This window comes from Zonotrichia albicollis, chromosome Z (genome assembly GCF_047830755.1).
Source record: "Zonotrichia albicollis isolate bZonAlb1 chromosome Z, bZonAlb1.hap1, whole genome shotgun sequence".
Taxonomy (NCBI): domain Eukaryota; kingdom Metazoa; phylum Chordata; class Aves; order Passeriformes; family Passerellidae; genus Zonotrichia; species Zonotrichia albicollis.
In genome coordinates, this window is record NC_133860.1 from 77,688,190 (window position 1) to 77,698,870 (window position 10,681).

Genomic DNA, 10,681 nt, shown 5'->3' on the forward strand with positions numbered 1-10,681 from the left:
GAGTGGGTCACTGCTACCGAGTGTTGATGTGTGTAGATACAGAGAGGACAGTAAACAGAGATGAAAGTGGTGATATCCATCAGTCTGTCTGTCTATCTATCTATCTACACTATGTAACATTTGCAACAGAGAGGACAGTAAAGAGAGATTTCAGTAATGAGATCTATCTACCCATATATGTAACATTTACATAATTGAATATTCCCAAATCTGGTCCAAGGCAGTTGGAGGTGTAAAGGTCACCTAAAGCATCCCTCTCAGGAGAGGATTAGAGACATGTTCCCTCGACCAATTCAGAACAGGCAGAGATGTCTCCCCCTTCAGATATTGTGTTTTTTTTCCCCTTAGAGCTGTTTTTCTCCTCCAGCCTCTTCTTCCCTGAAGCCCCCAGTTAATTCTTTAATTTTCTGCCTGTCCTAGAGTGGTGAAGTATTCCATGTTTTAGGTGGTGAAGAGAACACGAACTCCAGAAGTGTCTCTGACAAGGCCTGAGCTCACCCAGGAAGCCACCTGCAGAGCCAGGATGGAACTGTGGGACAGGGCGGGGTGTCAGTCACTACTGAAAGACAAACAGGACAGAAGCAGAGGGAGGCCCTCACCAGACCCTTGAGAAATGCCACACCTTCCCTGGCAGCTGCCTGAGAAGCTGTTGGAGCTTCAGCCCCAGATGGCCTCTGATTGTAGGGCCAGGGTCACTTTGGAATCTGTGCCTCCCCTCAAACAGAGAATGACCCAGGACAGCAGCAGCACAGTGCTTTGGGGATGTATGAGCACAGGAGTCTTTGAGTTTTGGCCCACAAAGTTTGTATGGGAAGTTGAAACCCATCTTCTGTTGCTTTTTGTGCAGGTACTTCTAGAGAGAGAGCAGGAGCAGATTGCTTCAACAGAGATGCCATGCCAGACTCAGGGAGAGCTGTTCCCAGCCCGAGAGCAGGAAGAGCAGCTCAGGCAGCAGGTGGAAGAGCCACAGGAGAATAGCCAGGTAAGCCTGACTGGCCAGGTGACAGAGGGAAGGGCAGGAAGAAGGGCATAAACCAGAGCTCTTGGGACTGAGGAGGCCAGGAATCCCTCAGGCACTGGAAGCACAGAGCCTTAGAATCTGCACAGATCAGCCCTGGGACAGGAGGTTTGCAATGGAAGCAGTAAGAAGTGGCTGAATAAATGTGATTTTGAGGCTGCAAGAGGAAATAACTGAGGCTGATGGCAGCTCCCACTCACTTGCTCTGCATTTGTGTGTACAGAAGATCAAGGCAGAGCCACAAGCAGAGCTGCCTGAAGCACAGAGTGACATCATGGACATGAAGAGAAAGAACAAGGAAGATCTGGGAAGAATTCAAGATGAGAATCTCCATCAGCAGAGGGGCGATCAACAAAACCAGGTGAGTGAAAGAGTGGTGGACACTCCACCCATGAAACATCCTCTCTCTTGTTTTTTAGAGAAGATGAAGGCACAACTGAACGCAGAGCTTCAGACAGCTCAAACTCGGATGAAGGCAAGGGAGAAGAAGCTGGAGGATGAAATAAAAATCATCAGAGAGAAACTTAATCCCCTCCCTCAGTCTCTACAAAAGCAAGTGAGTGAAAGAGGGATGCAGTCACTGCAGTCACCAAACTCGTGGTTTCTGCCCTTCTTGCCTTTCCACTCAGAGCAGCATGGAGTGGGGCCATTCCTCTGAGTGCATTTTCCTGGTGTGCTCAATCTCTTCTGCTGCCCTGGATAGAGGGACTTGTCCTTTGGCCTTTTGGCCAGCAGTCATTTAAATTGACTCCTGCTGGCCTGTTCCTGCTGTCTTGGTTTCTTGAGGTGTTTTTACAGGGGAACATGGTGACCCAGATGGAGGATTGAAACAAGCTGTCTGTATCCCTTGTCAATCTGTTCTTTCCCTTTCCTCACAGTCGATGACTCTTGGCTGACAGGGACAAGCTGTAGTCTCTGACTGCTTTGTTCTGTTTCATTTGAGGAGCGAGTGTTGGCGTCTCACCGGGCAGCCTGTGAAGATTACCAGCGAATCTCTGGCTCTGAAGGGCCCCAAGTTAGGAGTGAGGCACAGGTACCATCCCCACCAGAAGTGCTACAGGTTGAGCATGACCTGAAGATGGTACAGGAAAAGAGAATGCAGTGGGAGGAGGCAGAACACTTGGACAAGGAACTGAAAGTGTGTCTGCAGCTCTTGGAGGGGGAAAAGAAATCCTTGAGAGGAAGTAGAATGGTGATTGTGGCAGTCATCCTTTGGAAAATCCATGAAAATTGAACATGAATCTGGCCATGAACTCGAGTAAAACTAGCCTTTGGTTTTGATCCATCCAGTTTGAGAAGTGGACATCAGAAAAAAAGCCATTTAAAAGCCATGCATGTGGCTGACAGCACATTTCTAAGGGCTTGCATTTCAAAAAGGGATCTCAGGGAAATTTCTGCCAGCCACCTTTTTGATATCAACTTATTTTTTGTCCCAGATCTACACAAGCTCTTTCACTAAACCTGCTGCAGCAGCAGCAGCATCGTCTAAAGGAGCCTTTTCTCCCCAACCTGCGAAGTGGAGCCAGGGCAGTTTGTTCACCTCCCGCGCTGACCCAGCTGCTGCTCAGCAACAGGAGGTCGAGGGTGACTCTCTGGAGCTACTGAGTACGTCTGCTGTGTTTCTTGTCTGAGGGACAGTGCATTGTGTGCAGGTGCCAGCATAGCCTTACCAAATGTTTCTCCTGAGTTTGGTGTCATGGGGACATTTATGAGTTCCCACAGGAACTGCTGTAGAAAATCAGTCTCTGTTCTGGCCACCTGTGCTGCAGAGCTGTCTGCCTGGTTGTTGTTGTTGTTACCCAGCCAACCACAAAGGGCTCAGAGCTCCAAGCACTGGGGCTGCCTTTTGTATCTCCTGGAACCTGAGGTCTCTGCTTTAATGTCAGCATCTTCATTTTGTTTCCCTCAGGAAAAATAGTAAACAAGGAAAATCCAAGGATGAAATACACCAGACTGGAATATATTGGCAGCGGGTAAGTCCAACCGCAGTTACTTCTACATAACCATGGGCCAGGTTTTTTTTGTGGTAGAATGTCTATCCACCATGAAGTCAGGCAAACAGACATCTATCCCCATGTTCCCACACTGGGGATAGATTGTCCCATCTCTCAGTGCTGCTCAGAATTTGTGTATTTGCTGCTCAGAAGGCACTGTCAGAGACACCTCCATGCTGCTGAGGTCTTGCCTGCAGCAAGGAACAGGACCTGGAAAATCTCATCTCTCATGTGTGAGATACTTCTGTGTTCATTTCCTTAGCATTTTTTTATATCTCTAAATCATACTGCCACACTAATAAAGAGAGAAGAATCTTGCTTGCCGGAAAGAGAAACCTCCTCCCTCATATCTGTCAGATAACAGTTATCAGGAACATTTTTTCCAAGAGTTTGCTGAAGGAAATACTCTGTGGTCAGGATAAAAACTGAACCGTTTAGAAAGTGAAACCTGAGGTGGAAGAAGCTGGTCTATTTTTGAGCTGAGGCAGTAAACCCAAGCAGTGCAGGAACAGGCCCAGTGCCCATGCACTTGAGAGGAAAATGCATCATCTGCCTTCTGGCAGCGCTCTCCTGCATCCTGCAGGTTTTTGGCACTCACAGCAGAGATCTCTCGTGTGAGTTGGCTTTCACTGCAAGATCTAAATGGCTCCTACTTCCCTTGCTGTTTTCTTCTTTCTAGGACTTTTGGGGATGTGTGCAGAGCAATTGACAGTGCCACAGGAGGAGAGGTAAATGTCAACAGGCCCTGCAGACTCTGCTGCTATTGAGGGGCTTTCCCCTCTGGTGTGAGCTGTGGCTGGAGCTTTGGCTAGAGCTGTGCTGAAAAGGCACAAGAAGCACAGACTGGTGCCAGCCTGCAAAATACATTTGGGACTTTGTCCTCCTCAGCTGCCAGAAGGAAGGCACGCAGGGCAGCGCTTCCTTTCAGAGAAGGATGCGCTCGCTCACTCTCCTTTGCTAAAACAAAGGTGGTGCCTTAGAGCACCTCACTGCTCTTTGGGGCTACAGCTTCAGAGTCCTGAATTCTCATTTCTGGCTGCCAGCAAATCCATCTGAAAGTTACTGGTAGTTCCTTAGCCACCTGCAGTGCTGCACTTGGGAACTGCACATAGGGAGAGAGCTGCAAGGTGCCCTAAAAGCCCTAAGCCCTGCCCATAGCCCAGGATGTATCCACAGAGTATTAAGGCATGGATTACCTCTTCTGAATCCCAAACAAAGCAGCAGAGATTGTGGTCAGAGGTTTGTGGGTGATAGTTTACACACCACTGTTACCAAATGGACAAGGCAAAACCTCAGTGGCCCCACATGTTCTGTAACTGCCCCCCAAGGGAGCAGAGAAATGGGCTGTTGGAATGTCAGTTCCTAATTACTGCAATGCCTAATCACAAGGCAGTTTGGCACAGCTCAGCTGTGTCATTGCAAAATCACTCGCTCCATGTGTGTTGTGGTCTTGTGCCACCAACTTCTGAAGTTACTGATTTTCAATGTCATTTTAGGTGGCCATAAAGAAAATAAATCTAAAAGGACTGAGGAAGAAGAAACTGAAAGTCAATGAACTCATGGTCATGAAAATTAATAGGAATCCCAACCTGATCAACTATTTAGACAGGTGAGTTTTTGTGAATGTTTCTTTACATATTGCAAACATGCAAGGTAAAATCCCACTTTGGTCAGTGGCAGAAAATAGAGCTGTAATTATTGGCTAATTATTACTGCTCTGCTCATCTCTAATGGATGGGAAGAGAGAGCACCTTGTCTGCATGAGTCTTCTCTGGCATACATAGTTTGAAAATTACTCAAAAACCTGGATCAGTCATATCTTACTAAATCAATAGCCTGTAAGTTCACAGCCACCACTTTGTTTTGGGGCTTGATTTTTATGAAGTGTCTTTTTACATCTGGATAAACTAACATAAATTTACCATGGATTGTGTGCCCTCTTTTCCATTGCTTTGCATGCCAGGAAGACTAGGTGCTTATTTCCAGAAACACATAGTGTGACAGGTTTTTTTTATCTGTTACTAAAATGCATTTTTCACTTGCTGGCCATTTAAGACATCTCCTTTTTCACAGCTATGCCTTTCTTCTTGAGACTGCACAGATTGCAAACAATGCACAGCTGAGAGGGAATGTCTATTCCTTTGATTCTGTCCTAGTCACAAAGGAACCTGAACCAAGAATCAATCAAGAACACAACCTAGCCATGCATGTTCATCTCCACACCCTTGTTTCCTTCTTTCAGCTACCTTGTGGGTGATGAACTCTGGCTAGTAATGGAGTTCATGGATGGAGGCACTCTGAGCGACATCATCAGCAAGACTTGCCTGTCTGAAGACCAGATGGCAACCATCAGTCGGGAGGTCAGCAATCCCATCTGTGTTTCTGAGGGCTTGGGCAGGATTGTCTGGGAAACAGGGGCTCAGAACAGGAGAGGTTTCATGTGCCAAGTTTTGTTTCTGTGTCGCTGGTATGCTATGGGCAAGTAAAAGCACTTCAAGTGAAAGGCCTGCCAGTGCCCCTGCATTCCCTGTACTCAATGCCAGTGCTCTTATATCCTGCTGTTGTACTCTCACTCTGCCTCTTGTACTTGTATTTGCTGTTCTCCACTGTGCCTCTCTAAACATTTGCCTGGAGCCTGTTTTCACTGCATTCTTTGCCTGTGAAAGCAAAGGTGCTGGTGGCAGGATTTGAAACAAGCAGCAAAGAAAAAAGTCCTTTCTAACAGTCCTCATCTAAAAAGATAGGAGTGCAGCCAAAATGCTCTTTACTTCAGGAAGGTGACTGATGTGATACTTCCAAGTCTGTGCTGAGGCCAGCGATAAAACCTTTGTCATGCAGCCTCCCACCCAAAAGTTATCTGCTTCACACCAAAGGGAGGGACTTTTTCTTTCTTGGCAAAACCCTCATTTGTCTTTTGCATGGAGATAGCAAATCCACTGCAGCAGCAGTCATCCAGGCTGGTTTGCAGGGGACAGTCTACAACAGCAGGTGCCGTTGCTTTTTCAAAAGCTGACGTGCCTTTCCTCAGAAAGGTCCTGCTCTGCAAGTGTTGGAGCTGCAAGCTCTTCCTCTCAGTGTCACTGTGTTCTGCCCTGGAGAGGGAATCTTTTAGATTGTTTCCTTTCTTGTGTGATGAAATCCCATCACTTACTTTTTTCCCTCTTCTTTCTCTTTTCTCTCTCAGTGCCTGCGAGGACTGGATTTTCTCCACTCAAACCATGTGATCTACCGCGATGTGAAGAGCTGCAACATCCTTCTCAGAACCAATGGTTCTGTCAAGCTGGGTCAGTATATTCTTGGTCTGATGCAGCATTCCAGGGATGTGGGGTGTAGGGCTGCTTTGAGTGACAGCCAGATCCCCAGAAATGGTGCTGGTGGCAGTGCAGGGACACCCGCTGTGAGCTGAGGGCACAGCTGCAATGTGCACAGAGGTATGAGAAGGAACCACAAGCAGTCAAGACTGCTCTTGGTCTGTGTGTGTCCCTTCCAGAGGGAGGGAGCTATAATCTAAAGCTTCAGGGGAATAAAGTCCACTGTTGGAGGGAGCATTAAAAAACCTAGGTTTTTTTGGATGTGGCCAATTTCATACTACCTTGGCTAAAGCCCCAAGGAAACTGAGTGTAGAAAGTTCTCTGGGAGATTCAACAGCACATTCTTAGACTGAGAATGGGGAATTCTTTTGCTTGGTTTCCTAATTGGAGCTGGCTTTCATGGTTTGTTGTTTTCCCCACAGCCGACTTCGGTCTCTTTGCTCAGCTCACCCCTGAGCAGAGCAGACGGAGCTCCGTGGCCGGCACGTCTGGGTGGCTGGCGCCTGAAGTGGTGACAGGCCAAGCATATGGTCCCAAAGTGGACATATGGTCTTTTGGGATCATGGGCATTGAAATGGTGGAACGAGAAGTTCCTTGCAGGAATGCAACTCCTGTTTTGGTAAGAAGCAAATACTCACTGATCTCAGTGTCTTTCTCACCTGTCCCATGTTCTGTGTGCCATTGGACAAAATCCCACTGCCATCTGCTGGCCCCACTTCCACCAAGGTTCCCTTCTAAAAATGTCCCTGCAGCACATCAGCATCTGCTGTAGATTTGGTTGCATCAGAAGGGAAGTGGCAGTTCAGAAACCTAACCAGTTCAGAAAGTTGCCATTTTGGCCTCCAGCCATGCCTGACGTTTCTCATTTGCTTTTTGAACCCTGTTGGAGCTCTGGCTCTGAAGGACAAGAATTTTTCAGTGAAACAGTTGGATGTGTGATAAATATCCTTCAAAATGGAGGTTGGGTCTTCCCAGTTTCAGGTTTACAGAAAAAGAAAAAGTGAAAAAGAAACAACCAGCAAAGCAATGCCCAAGCAGTTCTGCTTTCTTTTCCCTTTTTGAACCACAGCACATCAAATTTCCTCCACACTGTAGTATGTTTTTCAAATCGTGTGGGTCTTTGAAACTTTCAGATTTTCAAGTCATCTGTACATTGTTCAGTCATGTGTGTGGGATGCCTGGATAAGTTTAGGATGTGTTTTTCTCCAACTGCAGTTAGAATTGTACACCAAACCCTTGGCTGTTTCTTGGTACTTTAGCAAGTTGATGAGCTTGCAGGCAGGTGCCTGGGCTGGGATCCAACGTGGGCAGTTGACGCTGGTGCTGTGTTCCTTTACCACCAGAGCAGGGCCATCCCTGGCCTGCACAGTTCTAATGACAGTGAGGACTCCAGCTCCCACCATGGCCAGTGGCTGAGCACAGCTGCAGAGGGACAGGATAAAACCCCCTTTGCAACCTCTGGTGGTGTGGGAAAAGGAAAGAAAGCTGTCCTAATTATTTCTACTCAAGCAGAATGTGTTTGTTGTTTTAGGCTTGGAAATTTTCCTTTGGGTTGTAGAGGATATCAACAAAGTCTGTTTGGTCACCATCTATTTCAGTGCCACCAGCACAAAGCTGTTAGCATTGTGACGGGCATTTTTATGGAGACCAGGGTGCAGCCTGGGGTCATGGAGATGCTGCCAAACCTCCCATTTCTTACCCAACACTTTCTGCGATGGGCATGCCTTTAATGCATTGGCTTGAGCATCCAAATGAGCAGAGGGTGGCCGTAGGCATGGCAATTCTTCTTCTGATTTGACCATGAAAAGGTTTCCTTGTGCCACATAAAGAAGCCAAAATGTGCAGCTGAGAGACAGAACTACATGTGGCTCCTGTGCACCCAAGCAGGCATTTTCATCTCAATATATTTGCGCATGCATCTTAATGTGTCTGTGTTGAATATGAGATTCCAAATGTTTGTTTTCTTTTCCTGAGGTATAACTGGTGGATTTCCTTTTATTCCTTCCACTTAGCAGTGTTTTCTAGAAGAAAAAAAGAAGCTCAATGAGATTTATTTTATGGCAGTTGTGTTTCAGGGACCAATAAGCACTGCAGAGATGCCTTTCATGTACTATTCCTTGCAAATAGTAGAGTTAGTATAGCACAGTCCCTCTTCCAAAAAGCCTGTCAAGCTAGTGTGAATCCTCAGGGAAGGAAACATGCTTCGCTGATGTAGTTCCCACTTACTAGGTCAGTCAATGAAATCAGCTGCCAAGGAAAGATCTGCAGGATGGTGGAAAAGCTGCGGCTGCATCAGGGTCTGGGTTTTTGGTTGGTAAAGTCATCTCTGGGTCTCTGCCAGGGCAGAAACTGCCACTGCAGAATGGAGCTTAAACAATGGGATCTGGAAGAGCACCTAGAGATGTGAAAGCAGCAGGTGCAGCCTGGTGTTTCCTTCTTCTGTAGGCTCAACTGAACGCCAGGGGAGAGAGACCACAGCTGCGGCAACCCAACAGATTCTCGTCTTGCCTGTGTGACTTCCTGAGCTGCTGCCTGCAGACAGATGAGCAGAAGCGCTGGTCTGCCAGGGAGCTCCTGAAGGTAAAATGTGAAGGGGCTGCAGGTGAAACAGGGTCTGAGGGTTGGGCTCTTCCTCCACTCAAGTCCAAGGCATCACATGAGACCCCTTCCTCCTCACCTCCACTCTTGCTGCTCTTCCAGTGAAAATGGTGAGGAATCCTAGACTGGGCTGGGCTGGCTGTGAAGGTCCTCTGGTCCTCTGTATCCTGCACTGAGCAGGGACATCTTTAAAGAGATGAGGCTGCTCACAGCCCTTTCCCACCTGACCTGGAATGGGGCACCTACAAGCTCTTGGGACAGCCTGTGCCAGTATTGCACTATGCTCTGAGTAAACAAGTTCTTCCTTAGACCTACTCAGACTTGATCCCGATTTTGATTAAAAATATTCATCACATTCTATTGTACACTGGAACTGTTAAAAAAGGTGTCCCCACTTTCTTCAAAGCCACTCTGAAGTCTTGGAAAGTGGCAGCAAAGACTCCCTGGGGCCTGTTCTTCACAAATCTGAATAACTCCACCTCTCTCTGCATTTCCTGAGAGGAGAGGTGCTCTGTTTCCTGACTGTTGCTGTCGCCCTGTTTCATAATTTGGTGGGATGCTTCATTTTATCTAATGGCAAAAGAATTGAAGTAGAGCAATGCAGGGTACAGAGACATGAAATGGTGGTGCTGGAACCCAAGGAAACCAGTCCTAGCTGAGCAGTCAGACAGAGATTTGGCTGTGGGCAGGAGGGGCTGTGGGGGGCTCACTGTGAGCCTCTGAGGGGCCCTGGTTTGTGCCCCCCAGCCTACCCTTAGAGGTTTCTGCCACGCAAACAAGGACAGCTGGGAGGGACTTGTCCCAGCCCCATCTGCTGCCTGGCATGCTCAAGCAGACAGGAACTGTGCCTGGGTTACTGCCAGGTTGTGTGGCAGAGAGGGAACTGCAGGGCCCGGTGCCACTGGGCTGGCCCTGCTGGGAAGGAAGGTGCCATCCAGCACATGAGGGACAGGGCATGGAAAGGTAGACACTGCTCTGTCTCCCTGTGGGAATCAGCACAGTGCCTGTCTTGCAAAGGCAGGAACCTATGTGAGTCCTTGGAGTTTCCTGAAAGGAAGAAACCCCAGGGACAGAAAGCACCATTTCTAGAGCACTGGCAGGGCAAAAATCCCAGGGAGATGAAGACATCACAATAAACAGATGAGTGGGATTCTGGGCCTCCTTTGCCTGTGATGGCAAGGTCATGCACATGATGACTGGGGGAGGAGATGGTCCCATTGCTCCTCTTTCCCAGTCTTTTTAGGATCCAGAAGAATGCTGATTGATTCTCTGAAGCACTGAGCTTGGAAAGTCATGGTTCAATGTTCTTTATTGGTTTTTTTTCCTGTGGACAGCATCCATTTCTACGTTCAGCCAAGCCAGCATATAGATTGGCACCACTCATCAACTCAATCAAGATGAAGAAGAAGAAGGAGGATTGGAGAAGAAGAATATAATAATCAAGATGTTATCTCCATTACCAACTTAGAGTAGGATTGTAGAGTAGGACTCTATAGTAGGATTGTTGAGTAGTTTTGGTTTATAGAGTAAGTTTATAGTATAGGTTCATAGAGTAGGATTATTATTAAATAAAGTTTCTGAAACATCAACTCATTGGGAAGATTCTCCTCCTTCGGACCCCTTCAGACAGCTCAGCATTTTCTTCTGAGTTACCAGTAGATTTTACTGGTGCTGAGTCACACTTACGGCTTCTTTGGTGTGGTTCGTAAGCAGAGAAGGTACTTCTTCATTCATCCTCTCCAGACCACACTGCCTTTGAA

General features: G+C 47.4%; 1 protein-coding gene across 2 annotated transcripts; it reads left to right on the plus strand.

The window, feature by feature from the left end:
* The first annotated feature begins 853 nt into the window (after positions 1-853).
* On the plus strand, positions 854-10,473 carry LOC141727094 (serine/threonine-protein kinase PAK 3-like). Of its 2 annotated transcripts, none has more exons than XM_074532866.1 (9): positions 854-982; positions 2,928-2,991; positions 3,692-3,740; positions 4,509-4,621; positions 5,255-5,372; positions 6,197-6,296; positions 6,746-6,942; positions 8,769-8,903; positions 10,256-10,473. In XM_074532866.1, the coding sequence occupies exons 2-9, from the start codon at positions 2,957-2,959 to the stop codon at positions 10,355-10,357; spliced, it is 849 nt and encodes a 282-aa protein (XP_074388967.1). In that variant the 5' UTR covers positions 854-982; positions 2,928-2,956; the 3' UTR covers positions 10,358-10,473. The 2 variants fall into 2 exon arrangements, with proteins under 2 accessions (XP_074388967.1, XP_074388966.1); XM_074532865.1 differs by lacking the exon at positions 854-982 and adding an exon at positions 2,249-2,623.
* The last annotated feature ends 208 nt before the right edge of the window (positions 10,474-10,681 follow it).